The 15,716-nt window shown below is 43.8% G+C and overlaps 1 protein-coding gene across 1 annotated transcript in view; it reads left to right on the top strand.

The window, feature by feature from the left end:
• The window catches only part of phldb1b (pleckstrin homology-like domain, family B, member 1b), a 69,587-nt gene that overhangs the window by 29,459 nt on the left and 24,412 nt on the right, over nt 1-15,716 (top strand). Inside the window, exons 6-7 of the mRNA XM_076082017.1 lie at nt 2,989-4,457; nt 15,081-15,419. Coding sequence (XP_075938132.1) covers nt 2,989-4,457; nt 15,081-15,419 — 1,808 coding nt within the window. The remainder of the gene's footprint in view (nt 1-2,988; nt 4,458-15,080; nt 15,420-15,716) is intronic.

Here is a 15,716-nt window from a genome sequence, read left to right as displayed (position 1 = left end):
GTCTAATATACACAGGGACCATTTTCTGCTTTTACTTCACATACTTTTGATACTTTGAGTACATTTTTGCTGAAAATACTTTTTACTCAAGTGATTGTTCCATTGGAAGAATTACATTTTTTAATATTGCAGTAAAACATCTGTTTATTCAAAGGTTAATTGAACTCTTCTTCAGTAAGTATATATTTGAATGATTGTATAATAATCATATAGTTATTTATGTCAGTAAAATATCGGCATAGAGCCACAGTTTGTTCTCCAGATGGATACTTTGTTGCTCTTTTCTTCCTCGTCTCATATAAAGCTGACAGAATCTGCATAATACGAACAATAACAATGACAAGCCATAAACCCCTCTGTGACTCTTTACAACTGTAAATCTCGCAGTAGTTCACATCGCCTTGGAGAGGAAGAGCCACGTCAAGGTGGCCATGACACCGGAAAAAGGAAGATAGTACCTTCAAAATAAAACATGTAGATAGATAACGAGATAGATGGTTTATTAATCCCGCAAGGGGACATTTGTTCACTACAGCAGCATTATGATATAGGTAACTAAAATAACAGTAAAAATATTAAATATAAAAATGCACAATATATACAATTAAATAGAATAATATTAAATGAACTAACTAAACAACAGTGCAGTGTATAATGCAAACACTAGTATTCTATACTATCTATTATATATTATGTGTGTCTGCCACATTGAGATGGATATTACAATATGCCTCTTATTATTTACTCGCGTCAATGAGAACAAATACAAATGTAAATGGACTTTAAAGTAAGTTATTGTTTTATTTTGAAGGCCGTCAACCGGAAACGCGTTGCTACACGTAAAGTAACTTGACATCAGCGGTACCGTTGGCAGCAGCGGTGCCTAGCACCCCAACCACCGGCTGAAATATCACCGCTCCCTCGGTGTGTGTGTGTGTGTGTGTGTGTGTGTGGAGCGCCGTCACACCCGGTCCGGAGGTGTGTGTGTGTGTGTGTGTGTGTGTGTCATATTAACAGGTGACCGCACTGAAACTGACCAGGTCGCAGGTTTGTTCCTTCATGTGAGTAACCCTCCTGCAGGAGAAGAGAGAAGACGAGGCTCTGGTCTCACCGCCAAACTCCATTCAAAAATATGTCGTTTTATGTTCACTTGCTTTTTCCGGAAACGTGCACAGAACGTATGACTCGTTACATAGTAACTGTGATTCGTTGGACTGTCATGCGTCATTCGGCTTACATGTGATCAATAAACGCGTCTTTAATTCTGAGCAATAATCGTATTGTGGCTTCGGTCGCACTGAGGAGTGATGAGGTGAAATTTCGGGAATATCGGATGAACCCCGCGTGTTTTTAAGAAATGTCAGCGTGGAATTGGCGCCGAATTGTTGAGCTCCTCACATGTAATAAAACGTTTTAACTCAAACTGTTAAATAGGCAGTTTTATCGGCGGATAAGTCAACATTTAAATTGCCCGATTTTTCAGGTGAAGTCTGGCACTGTGCACTTCAGGCGATTCAGACTGGATCCCATGACATCATTGCATGGGCTTTCCCTCAGCAAACGGTTGCTGTTATTTTGGTCCCCCCCCCCCCCACGCATACAACCCCCAGTCGTTTTTTCACGATGTGACAGTAACATTCATGCAGTCGCTCCACGGACTCGACGTACATTCTTCTGAATTCATGCTGTAAATCCTGCACGTAAATGAGATTTCTGTTGTGGTCAGATGTTGTCATGAAGGCAGGAAGCTGCTCCGGCCCCGTTGAACGAGCACGCTCATGCATTATTTGTGAAGCTTCTACATTTCACATCACTTTTGCCATCACAGTCATTTTGTATTATTTATAATGCATCACGTATTAGTCAAGGCAGCTCTGCTGTCCTGTTACCTCCCAGTGTTTCCACTGATGACTCCAATGCTACACTTACTCTCATGTTTCCATTCAAACAGAATTAATTCAGCATATTAATAGTGATACTCTGCTCGAGGCCACGCTGGTGGTCGTCCCACGTGGCCGAGCGTTCTGTTGTTGTAATCTACTACAATGACATTCGAGAGAGGCGGTTGAGATTAGATTACGTTGTCCTGTTGCCACACACTAATGGGTTATCTAGGCACATTTCCTCCTGATCGCTATCCAAACGCACAGCTCTGTCTGTCTGGTCGTCTCCTCCAGCGTCCTTCCTCGTTTCCTCACCGCTAATCCCTCCTCTGTCCTCGTGCTTACCTGTCTGCACGGCTTCTACACTGGGCTGGAAATCATGGAGGAAATATGAAGTTTAAGGAAATGTTTTAAAATTCTCTTAATAAGAGGTAAATGTGTTTTCTACATCGTCTTACAAGATGTTGTTCAGTCTGACTGGACCGGAACCAAAACTGGTGAACCTGTTAGGTTTCCGGGTAGAAAATATCTTAACTAAACCAGGAAGGAAAGAACATTTTGCGATCATGATGGCACCCAAATTAGTTCTGGAAAGTCACCAAAAAGTCAGATAAAACACAATAAAATATGGAAAGATAAATCATGAAAATATGTAGAATATCACTGCACTATTTTTCCTGTTTTACGACCTTATTATTTCAAGTAATTTTTGTGTTCGATGCATTTGCTTTGAGTTCATATTGCTAGTTTGAGAAACTGATATTTAATGGCTCGGAACCAGGCGGCAACCTCTGGTTCCGAAAAGTGAAGTCAATGCTTCAAGTGTTAAAGCTGCATTCTCTCTAGTGTCCACCAGGGGGCGACTCCGGCAGGGGATGCTTTAGGGCGGGGCTACACAGTGATTGACAGGTCTCTGCCAGAGACGTATACGACGAGTGACGTCACGACAACTGCATCCACTTCTTATATACAGTCTATGCTTGGAACACTAGTTAACAGTTTGTTTGAATTCTTCAGTTTGAGGATAATTCAGACTTCCAATCCAGACTCGGTTGCCCAAGAGACCAAACGTAACCCTGTTATTTTCTGTCTTCTTTCCCTTCAGACACGGAGAGCTACGTCAATGGGAATCACCAGGCCAGCCCGGCCCAGTCTCCCCCAGCTCCTGGAGCCAGAGTCCAGTCTGAGCACAGTGCGATCGTCAGCTCCATCGAGAAGGACCTCCAGGACATCATGGACTCTCTGGTGATGGACGACTCCCAGCCGTCTTCCTCGGAGGGCAGAAAGCCCGCCGGAGGCCCATCCATTGCCCACTCCCCACTGTCGCCCATGGTCAACGGCGGTGGTCGGTATCTGCTGTCCCCTCCCACCAGCCCCGGCGCCATGTCTGTTGGGTCCAGCTACGAGAACACATCGCCTCCCTTCTCCCCCCTATCCTCCCCCTCGGCAGCCAGCAGTGGGAGCTTCACAAGCCCGTCTCCTAGCGGAGGACCCCAGGACCAGAGTTCTTGTCTGCTGCCGCCAGTGCCTGTACGCTCCTCTAGCTACAACTTCACCACCGCCCAGCCTCCGCCCGTACCCCAGCCGCGGACCATACTACCGAGCTTCAGCAGCGGTGGGGTGGGCCAGAAGGTTCAGGATAGCCCCCGGCTGCAGAGGAAGGTCCTAAAAGAGGCCCCTCAGAGCCCCAAGCCGAGCCGCAGAGGACTAGGCCAAGAGGGGTCAGAGAGCCCTCGACTTCTGTCCTCTAATGAATCTCTGAGTGGCAGAAACATTGTGCCAAGTAGCCCCAGACACACTCCCAAATTCCCCACCTGTCCATCCCCGTCTCCCTCCAGTCCCAGGACCAAGACGACCACGGTGCTCCAGGAAAGGCCTGCGAGCCCTTTCAGAGACCAGACCAGTCTAGCTGATTGCATCTCCAGGCAGCTTTCCCAACCCGCCAGAGCCTTCCAGCCGCCCTTGGACCCCATCGTCCACATCATTCAAGGATCACCGCTCCAGCAGCATCATCCTCGTTCGCTGCAGCCCCCCGAAAGCCCTCGCATGGCCAGGAGGAACATGGAACTGAACGGCGGCGGCAGCAGTATGAGGGAGCTGCCGCCTCTTAGCCCCTCCATGGCTCGGAGAGGGGTCCCGGTACTCCCGGGGGCGATCCCTACCTTGAGGACTCCGGAAAGCCCCTCGAGTTTGGGCAAGCTTATCCCAGAGAGCCCCAGGCTCCGACGCAGGTCCGGATCCACATCGGAGGAGCCCACGTGCGGCAGGGGGATCCGAGCCCGCAGTCCGTCGCCGACCTCTATGATGATGGAGGGTGGCGGTGGTGGATCGGGAGCACGCAAGGCGAGCTTTGGGAACTCCCTGTCGCCCGCTTACAGTCTGGGCTCCCTGCCCGGCTCGTCTCCCCTGTCGAGCCCCAGGAGCCACAGGAAGATGTCCGCGGGGAGGCCGCACCCCGGGATGAGGGAGCGGAAGAACAGCATCTCGGAGATCAGCGACAATGAGGACGAGCTGCTGGAGTACCACCGACGACAGCGAGAGGAGAGGCTCAGAGAGCAGGAGATGGAGAGACTGGTGAGTCTGGATCACACGACAAACTGTTATTTAGTTTGTATTTAAAGAAGAACACATTTACCCGATACGTCACAGGGTTTGAACCCTCGTCTTGCTCATGACTTTGGGTCAGTTTTACAGTCGAGTTTTGTTCCTGATGGCATCATTCCATCAGGGTATTCAGGTTAAGACGGATACTTTGATGCTGGTGTTATCATTCCATTAAAAATAGTGACGGTTCATCAACCTTGGGAGTGACTAAACTCAAGGTTTTCCTTTGAGGAAAACAAAACTTGTAGCTGCTTCTGTTCCAGTTCAGTTTTTTTTTTGCTACATCAGCTGAAGAATATTTAAGATAAATAAGTGAACTTACCAAAGTCTTGTTGCTCAGAACTCATGACGGGAATGAGAAGATTGTTGAAACATTCATTTAGTTAATTTTGGTGTTTTGAGGTTCACAGAATGGGGAAAGCTACAAAATCTAGAAGTCACGGTTCGGTATGCTTTTGTTTCAGCGGGGAAACCAAAAATATAAATTATGAATTGATTTTTATCTACGGTGGCTCATTGGTCACAATTCTTACTGTAACAGTTAAGGCACTCACGTGCTGGGATATTGTTACTAAGAAAAAATAAATAACAGAAATGACAGAAGATGCTCATGTTTACTGGAACTATTCTACACGAGTAGTTTGTAAATATTGTTTCTTGTCCGAATGAGTCTGTTGGAACGAGTTTAATGCAGATTTGAATAAAGTAATAGATATGATTTCATATTTAGTTTGACAGAGAACACTTCAGTGTGTCGTGAGAGGATTATAAGAAGACCTTCATTCGTGTGATCGTCACTTGAACTTGTCTGCCAGTCTGAATGAAACTGGCGTGGCGTTTTCCATTCCGTCACTTCCTGTTTCCTTCACCTACATTCCCCTGGGTCCTAAGCCCCTCTATGTACCAACGTACATTTATAACAAATACCACACATATTACACAGTAATCAGCGTTGCATATGTGTCTGACCAAAATACCTTTTGTTGTTCAGTCTTTGTTCATCCTGCATCGCTCTTTTCTGTTCTTTAATGTAACGTTACTGGAGCGACAGATCCTCTCCCAGCTGTTAGCAGACTGTTGTTAGCGAGCCTTACCCAGCATGCAGTTCGGCGGGGAAATTTTATAAATGTACAATTATTAGTGTCACAAACTGTTGTGTGTGGTGTTTTGCCGTGTTAAAGAACATTAGTTGTGGGTTATTAATTGTTGTTATAACCATGACTAGAGTTCCCTCTCAATACAGTTAAGACAACTAGCTCCGACCGTAGCGCTTACAGTCTATTGTCTGATCCACACTCCGGAGCAGAAGGTGGCGGTAATGCACCAATAAGATGGACACCAACCGCCGTAAAACTAGAAGAAGAAGAAGTAGCGCTCTCAGCGGCAAACAATATATTTTGCTGCCTATCGAAGAGCGACAGAAGTTGTTTCGGCTGTCTGACGGTATATGAAAAATTCATATCAGACGCGAAATTAAAAACGGTTACTGCCCAGCCCTAGCGTGATGTCCACACAATGAGGCAGCGTGAGGTCCAAACGATGAGGCAGTGTGAGGTCCACACGATGAGACTGTTTTTAACCCTCAACGGTGAAGTGCTGAAAGCTGCAAGAGACCTGTCAATCACTGTGTAGCCCCGCCCTAAAGCATCCCCTGCTTTATGGTCTGTTTGACTCTAAATGGACCATAATGTACTAAATGAACATCATGCTGTATTGAAGAAGACTTGAAACTAAAGATTGAGACCATAAACTCATGTTTACAATGTTTACTGAGGTAATAAATCAAGAGAGAAGTAGAGTCATTTTCTCATAGACTTCTATACAACCAGAGGAGTCGCCCCCTGCTGGACACTAGAGAGAATGCAGGTGATCACCACACTGTTAACTAACCTAAATAAATGTAATAATGACGGGTTGATTAAGACACTTATTACGAGCTTTATCACTGTTACAACAATAACACCTCTGGAGGAGAAACAACAAGTTGTGATTTAATCAGTCAAACCTTAAATCTTTTGTTCTCACTGAAAGGTTTAATTATTAACAGCCACCTTTGGACCGGTGCAAACGTCCAGCCACACAAAGACAAATATTGACATTAGATGTATAGATGTATATCTATATTTGTGTGCAAACAGCTCCCGGCCCACAGGGTGAAGAACTCGCTGGTGGAGTAAACGAGGCGTTCAGAGATTCTTCTCTTATTTCGTCGTACTTTCCAGACGTAGAAACTCTCTCTTTGCTTCGGGCCTTTAATTAGTGTGAGCCGACTCACCGTGGTGACAGACCTCTGCTTTCTCCCCGCAGCGTCTGCTTCTTACACCACTTCACACAACTGATTACCAGAAAACAAAGCTGTGTGAACAGAGTCTGCTGAGGAGTTATTGTGAAATCAACAGGAGTACACAGCTCGGGGGCAGCAAAGGCAGCTGGGAAAACTGCAGATATTGGAACACAGTTTTGGGCCCGTTGGTGTTGTTTGAATGCAGTTTAATTTACGTTGTATAACTGATTCATATCCCATCTGTTATGCAGCTCTTCATGTGTAATATTTATATTTATAGTGAGGCATTTAGTGGAACTTTAGTGGAAATACTGAATACTTTTTATGTGAAATTAGCAGCTTCAGTCCAGTTTGTTAGGGTCAAACTGTCCATAAGTTACTTCTTAATGATTATTGAACTTTTCTGGATCTCATATTCTTACATAACGTTTGGTCACATGTACTGGAAGGAGAATTTAACTGCTGTCTGTTCGAGGATGAGATGAAGATGTGGCTGAATAAAACAAACAGGAAGTGGACTAAAGGGGGACTGGTACAGGAGGTTTGAGGCTGATTCTCATGTGTTAAAGCTGCATTCTCTCTAGTGTCCACCAGGGGGCGCCTCCTCTGGTTGTATAGAAGTCTATGAGAAAATGACTCTACTTCTCTCTTGATTTATTACCTCAGTAAACATTGTAAACATGAGTTTATGGTCTCAATCTCTAGTTTCAAGTCTTCTTCAATACAGCATGATGTTCATTTAGTACATTATGGTCCATTTAGAGTCAAACAGACCATAAAGCAGGGGATGCTTTAGGGCGGGGCTACACAGTGATTGACAGGTCTCTACCAGAGACGTATACGGCGTCTCTACGTCGCTCCTCCTCAGTCCAGATATGCTCAATTCCTGTTCACTGGCTGCAAAAAAACCAACATGGCGACATCCCAAACGAGTTGGTGCTACAGCGTATAAACACGTAATATTTGTAAATATTGGCAAACTTCCCCTTTAAGTGTGAAACATTATCTGTTGGCAGCATCTTTTAGAAACCGACTCGTGTCAGTTCACTGGTATCGGTGTGAAACAGGATTTAATTCATCTTCACGGCCGTCAGCCTTTCTGGAGGCGAGTCCTCTCTGATGACCCGGTCTCTCCGGTCTGAGCCAAGATGTCCCTCCTGGCACCGCTGAGTCCACATGGCCGTCTGTCTGACTCGCCGTCTGGCAAACACACACACACACACACACACACACACACACTTGGCACGTGAGCCGAGTCGCAGCGAGCGTCGTCTGTCTGGTGGACCGGCTCAACGTTCCGATGAAGACGACCTCATCAGGATGACAGCGTTGCTCTGTGAGCAGGCTGGTGTTGGTCAGAAGACGCTTCTCTTAAAGAAGCTTGAACACAACTGTTGAGTTTATTTCACACATTGTGAACACATTGTGAAGAACTGTTTGAGTTCAGCTCTGAGTAGCTTGAGTCGATAGCGTGGTGATGGTTAATGCAGCGGTTATTACCCGTCGTTTTAGTGCTTTTATTATAATAAGACGGAGGCTACAGTCGTACGTGAAGGTGGAGTCTGTGATTCATATTCAGAGAATTTCTCCTCACTTTTTATCACATTTAGTTTGTGTGTTTAGTCATTAGTATAGAGAACAAGCTTATAGATGATACATGTAAAGAAAGGACAGACACGTCAGACCGTGAACTCTGATCATGTCAACGCACACAAAGAAGGTTCATAAATATGATTTCTTCTCCTCATATTTGCCTCTGACAGCTGACTGCTCGTGTCCGTTGTGACTTAGTTGTGATGCCGAGTCTCCTCTTCTCTGCTGTCTCACTGGACTCAGCAGACTGTTCACTGGGAGGAGATCCTCCACGTCTTTAAATGACCTAAAGCACTGTTAGCGTGACCGCTGGTTCAATGCATCTTTAATAGAACTCTACACGAGGGTTTCCCCCGGACAGTCCAGTCTCTCTGGACTTTATGTCGTTGTGGAATTACCCTCAAAATATCAGGGGTTCTGAATATTCAATTCATTTCTATTCAATTTTATTTTGTATCACAAACATAAGACGTCCTCTGTCTCTGGACGCTCGCATCGGAAAAGGACAAAGTCCCCAGAAAGTGTCTCAGATCGATCTATAATCTATAATGTCTGCAATCTTTGCCTTGAACAGACGTTTGATTCACTGGAAGTTCAACCGTCGTCTCTCTCGTTCTCTCTCCTCGTGACTCTTTGTGTCGTTCTTCCATCCCAGCAGGAAGTCACAGAGTGTGCGTGACTCGTTAGAAACGTCTCTCTATCTGCAGACGGCACGCCGTCAGAACATGTGTAAAACCAGCACCTCTACTGCCGCTCCACTGACGCACTGCGCTGCACAAACCCGCTGCCGGCACACTTTACTGCTGCTGAGCTTCTGCACACAGCTGAATGTGACTTTCTGCAGAAGTAAGAAAGAAAGCAACGACTGTTCAGACTCCAGGATCAACCTGCACGTCATCACGTCATCACGAGGCTCACGTCTATAGTTTAACAGTTTAACAGACAATAAGTCCGTTTCTCTTCCCGTCCAGGAGTCCAGTCTTTAGACGGCACCAACAGATTCGGACGCTTCATGTCACTGATGCAGGTTCTTCTTCTCTCCATACTGTTGTAACAAGCAGCTGAGGAGTTCTTCTCTCACTGTAAGCCTGCAGGGCCTCGTTCTGTCCACTAGAGGGCGTGGCCTCACTGTTCAATGCTCCGAGTGACATGAAAACAATATTTCATAATAACGAGCTGAGCTGAAACATTTGTTTGTGTTATTTCACTCTGAGCTGTTCCTTCTGTCTGAATGTTTAGGACTGATTGATAATGTCCTATTTATTTATTTAAAGTTAAATATTAACACTGCGTGCTCACCATTATAATGGCAGCGTTAAGTGCAAAAACATTATTTTGTCTAATTATATATTATTGGTTTTCTTGATAAATTGAGCGTTCGGTCGGAAAAAATTGGGGAAAAAATGAGTTTGAATGTTTTGTTTATTTCAGAATATTTTAATTAATTATCACATCAGACAAAGAGAATGTTAGAATATGACTTATTGATCATCAAAATAGGTGAAGATTAATTTTATGTGAATCGACTCATCAATTAATTGACTAATTGTTGCATCTTTTATATTTAAATGCATCTTTTCATTCTTTCATAATCTCTGAGAGCGAACCGAAATATTCTTAACAACAATATTAAGAATATTCGTCTCATTAATAGCACAAACAATTCAAACGCTTGAGGCTCCCTGAAGGCCTGAAAACAATGATTAAAATGTCTTTAAATCTCTGATTTATTCCTCTTATATAATAATATGAACTTTATTTACAAACCGAGTTTACAAAGTTCTGTGACAGACGAAACAAAACATAAGAAGTGAAAACATAACTAGAGCAGGAGAAACTAAAGTCAAATATAAACCATGAAAACAAATCAATACAAATATTAAAATGCAGTAAGAGAAAATAAAAAGCAGCACATATTTCTATTAAATACCCGTTTGTTTCTGGCAATGTTTTCCTCCATCGGGGGCGCTGGTGTAGAAACTGGTCCACAGTACAAATGTTGAGTAGTTTAGAGGCTGGAGAGCAGCGGACTTTATCTCAGTTAGAACTACGACTCGGTCCATTCAGAGAGAGTTCATCACTCACGGCCCTCATCATGTTTCAATGTTTACTGAGTGTGAGAACAGTGAGTGTGAGGCTTCTGCTGCAGGACGGAGAGGTTGTGTGAGAGGCCTCATTGTGAAGTGTGTGTGTAGTTCTACATTGTGTATTTAGTTTAGCTCACAGCAGCACAACAAACAAACAAAGAAGCATCAGTTCATAGTGTTGGAAACAAAAGTAAAGAGTAGGCGGTGCTGTAAGTATAACCCAACCAGCAGGCCGCCTCCCACTCGAGGAAGTCTCCGAACATTACCATCTCTAACTCCGCCCCCTAGACTCCTCCCCTCCTCTCACAGGACCTGGTTCGAGGGTTCGGCTTCTCTCCATCCGTCCTAAAGTTTCTTCTCTACCTGCTGGACACGGACGCGTTAGCATGCTGGGTCGGCTGTAGACGGTTAGTTTATTGATAAATGACTTAAAACCGACAGAAAAGTTTTTCTTTACATGAACTGTTTCAATGCGTCAGAGTTCCATCATATAATTCAACATGTGCAAAACCTTTTTTGGCAACGTTAAAACTAGTTTTATTCAGGTGACGTTTGCATATTTTAAGTTGTGTATTTCTAATAAGAAACCTAATAATGTACATAGTAACCTGTGTGTTGAGTGCTTCCTCGGTGTTTGACATCTGGACAGATGTTTGCTGCTGTTCTCTCAGGGGTCTACAGTTCAGCTGATCAGCTGTTATTTTTGGGGGGGGGGAGAGATATCAAATATTCAATCTCCTAATCTCTTTTGTGCACAGCAAATTGTTTAAACTCAACAGCGCTGATGCAACGGAGGTGAGCCGTTGCAGACTTCACCTCCATCCCATAATAACAGCGATGGAGCCACGAGGCTGCTTATTATCGGCAGCAGTGTTTAGAGAACGTTAGAAAAGAACCTTTTAATCTGTGGATCTTTGATGTTCTCGTCTCTTCGCTGGAAGAGTTTGACGTGATAATTGGAACCCAGTCCTCGCTTTGAGAGAAACGCCTCCAGGGTTCAGCAGGAAGCAGAGACACGGAGACACGGAGACACGGAGGACCACCGGCTGCTCCTTCCAGAGGTTATCTGTCCTTTGATGCTCCACAGAGAGAAGAAGAAGTGACACAGACATGTGTGCTGTTAGGATCCAGTGTTTGTTCCTCCTCTGGGACCATGAACACCACCAACCCTCCAAGGATGCTGGTCTTCATCATGAAGGGGGTTTGTTTTGCAGACTGTCCCCCCCGTCCCTGCAGATGTATGTTGAGAATAAGGCTTTGTTGAACTTTTTCCCCGGTTTGCTCTGGAAATACTACGACTGTAAAGACTCTGTGACGAAGGTGAAACACGGCGTTATGGTAAAGTACACCACTCTGATCAAAGGTGGGGGGGGCGGGGGGGGCATGAGGAAGAGGAGCTGACGTCACGTTAGAGTGAATGAATGTCTTTATTGCTAATGGCTGCAAAGTTATTGTAGGAAATGTTTTTTCTTTATCTGTGGGGAGGATTCATCTTCTTCTCTCTTTATCTGTGGGGAGGATTCATCTTCTTCTTCTCTCTTTATCTGTGGGGAGGATTCATCTTCTTCTCTCTTTATCTGTGGCAGCCTCCCAGTAGGTGAGACGGTGAGGAATGTGACCGACATTCCTCACACACTGCTGGTTGTCTGGAGGTCTCAGCTGTGAACGTTGCAGCTTTACTGCTGACTAGTCGTCTTCTCAGACAATAGAGGAAGTTCGTTATGAGAAGAACCACTTCCAGGAGACACAAATATGAATCGATAGTTGTTCATCTGGTGCAGTTTAAAGTGCAGAAAGCTGACAAAGGAAAGTGTGTGTGTGTGTGTGTGTGTGTGTGTGTGTGAGACACACACACACACACTGTTGGTGGTTTCAGACTTGTGACTCATCTTCTTTTATCTCCTTTTTTCAACATTTACTTTCTTTCCTCACGTTTCCGTCTCATCAAATTGTTTTTTTGTCGAGTTTCCGCTCTCGTCAATTTTCCCAGCCAGGGAACTAATTTCTCCAACTATTGAGACGTAACCTGAATGCATCATGTTTGATCAGCGTGAGAAGCTTCTCTAAACAGGAGAGAAGTGAATGTTGCTGTGGAGCTCTGTCATTACCACCCTGTGGGGGGGGGTTAGTAGTGGGGGGGGGGGGGCCAGTGTTTGTTCATCGGTCTTCAACGTTTGCCTCATTTCACAGTCTGAGTTGTAACGTGTCACAGCGTCCATCATGAGAGTGAGTAAACGTTTTATTCTTTATTGAAGACAGAATTTAGGATAAAAGTTGCAACTTTTCTTGTTGGAAACTGTTTTTTATTATTAGCTTAATTTAAAAGTTATTTGTTATATTTTAGGAAACATTCTTCGTCATCCACCAGGTAAAGAGCAGAGAAGCTGTCTTTGTGTTAAACTATTCAAACTGAAACCTTCTGCACACGGAGCTGAACACTGAAACATATATTTCTGTGTTTTTGTTTGTGGGATTTTTAAACTCTTTTAATGTTCAGAGGTCGTCGTTGCCTCCGGAGCTAAAACACTTTTAACAGACGCTTCGGATCAGTCAGCAGCCAGTTGATTTAAGAAGCATCGTTTAAACAGTTTGAGCTCGTCGGGTTGATTTATGTGGAGAACACATTCACAGGCTTGAATCCTCCTCATTCATCACGCAGGGTTCAGGAGCCTGAGGCCTGTCTGGGAATCACACCTCTCTCTCTCGCTCTCTCTCTCTCATTCATATACATATATATGTGTGTATATATATATATATATATATATATGTGTGTGTATATATATATATATATATACACACACATATATATATATATATATATATGTGTGTGTATATATATATATATATATACACACACATATATATATATATATATATATATATATATATATATATATATATATATATATATATATATATATATACACACACATATATATATATATATATATATATATGTGTGTGTATATATATATATATATATATATGTATATATATATATATATATATATATATATATATATATATATATATATATATATATATATATATATATATATATATATATATATATATATATATATATATATATATATATATATATATATATATATATATATATATATATATATATATATATATATATATATGTGTGTGTATATATATATATATATATATATATATATATATATATATATATATATATATATATATATATATATATATGTGTGTGTATATATATATATATATATATATTCTGAGCTTTATTCTGTGTGCGTTCATGCAGATGTGGAGTTAATGTCTGACTCCTCCACGGCCCACAGGAGGTCTTTCCTCCACTTTGAACCCAGTGAACAGCTGACTGGTCCCAGATTACAGCCCGACACAGCAGAGCTTCATTTACATCTGTGGGTGAGAAACATTTAGCTGAGAGTGTTTCTACTGCGACAGGAAACGGATTAAAGTAGAGCGACAAGAAGAAGAGCTCTGTCCTTTAACGAGCACAGATTATGACTTTATTGTTCTGAGAGTTTCTCTTGTTTCTCAGTTGAAACTGCCGGTCGTGTGAGTGTTCAGTTTGTTTGAATTAATGAGCCGACATAAAGCTAAAGAATCTAGTTTATTCAGTTCATTAACACTATTTAATAATGTGGTCACAGGAAGTGAACTACGAGGAGAAATATGAATAAATATGATTAGGAGAAAAGATTTACAAGAAAAAAACATCTCTGAGATTAAAATGGTACATTTACAAGACAAAAACCTTAAATATTCTGAGATGATAAAGTGAGAAACATCTGAGGCTCTGAATCCTCATAAAAATACCTTTTTCTCTAAACTGACGCCGTAGAAATGCTTGATTTTGTGTCTGAGATGTCACAGATGTCCCTGACTCAAACGCGTGGATGTTTCACTTCATGGTCTTCTGACCTCCCATCATGCTCTCTGTTTGAAACTCAAGTTATTTTTCATGAGAGCGAACACTCTTGTCTGTGAGGCTCTGCAGACCTCAGAGACGCCGAGTCTGCAGCAGACAGCAGCTGACATTTAGAGTCCAGAGGCCACCATGTTGGTCCAGGTCTGCCAGGGGCCCCCCCATGTAGGTGGGCTGACTCCCCCCATAGTGACAGCTGGACTACCAGTCACATAGTCGGGGAGAGGACAGAGTGAGACGCTGTGTTGTTTTCAGGGGGGAGAGAATTACTTTCGTCTCTCATCAGGCTGGTTGGTTTCAAAGCTGCATTCTCTCTAATGTCCACCAGGGGGCGACTCCTCTGGTTGTATAGAAGTCTATGAGAAAATGACTACTTCTCTCTTGATTTATTACCTCAGTAAACATTGTAAACATGAGTTTATGGTCTCAATCTCTAGTTTCAAGTCTTCTTCAATACAGCATGATGTTCATCTAGTACATTATGGTCCATTTAGAGTCACACAGACCATAAAGCAGGGGATGCTTTAGGGGCGGGGCTACACGGTTGATCACTAACGTTGCCTCCAGTGGACGAGGATGGACGGGGTTTTGCATTTGTGACTCCGTAACTTCTGAAGTACCGACAGCAGAACCGTTAACTCCGGATCTTATAGACACTTCTGGTTTTATTAATTTAAACTTTGTTTCGTCCTCAGGAGCGACAGCGACTGGAGACCATCCTCAACCTCTGCGCCGAGTACAACAAAGGCGAGACCTCCGGTCTGGACCCGCTGGTCTCGGGGAGGACGGGTTTCCCCGGTGGGGGGTCGGTGGACGGCTCGTGCCGGAGACCGTCCCCGGAGAACGTCCCGGGGGGGACAACGATGGCGTCGTCCTCCTCGGCGGCCGCTCTGCGCCTCCTGCAGAGGCAGAGGGAGAGCGACGAGGAGAACCTGAAGGAGGAGTGCAGCAGCACGGAGAGCACCCATCAGGAGGTGAGGACGCCGCCCGCTCTCGGCACGCCGCCGCCGGCAGCGCACAACGGAGACGGACAGGTCAGAGGTCACGCTCTGCATGCCGCCGTGGAAACCAGCATGTGCAGATATATGACTGTGCTTTGCTGAATCAGTGCTGCTTAAAGTGAGGTTCAGGGACCGTCAGGAGAATGTGTATCAGCACCTGAACGTCTCTTCATATCAGATCAGGTTTAACCTCCCGCAGTTTGGTTTGTGCAGGTTTAACAGCAGTAATCAGAGAATAAATGGATGAATACTTGGTGTGTAAACAGTGAGAATGTCTCCGTACAGCGAGACTTTAAATATGTTCACCGCTCCACAAAGAACACTCTCCTC

This window comes from Anarhichas minor, unplaced genomic scaffold (genome assembly GCF_050575085.1).
Source record: "Anarhichas minor isolate MPS153535 unplaced genomic scaffold, ASM5057508v1 ptg000088l, whole genome shotgun sequence".
Lineage (NCBI taxonomy): Eukaryota > Metazoa > Chordata > Actinopteri > Perciformes > Anarhichadidae > Anarhichas > Anarhichas minor.
This window is presented reverse-complemented; position numbering and strand designations above follow the sequence as displayed.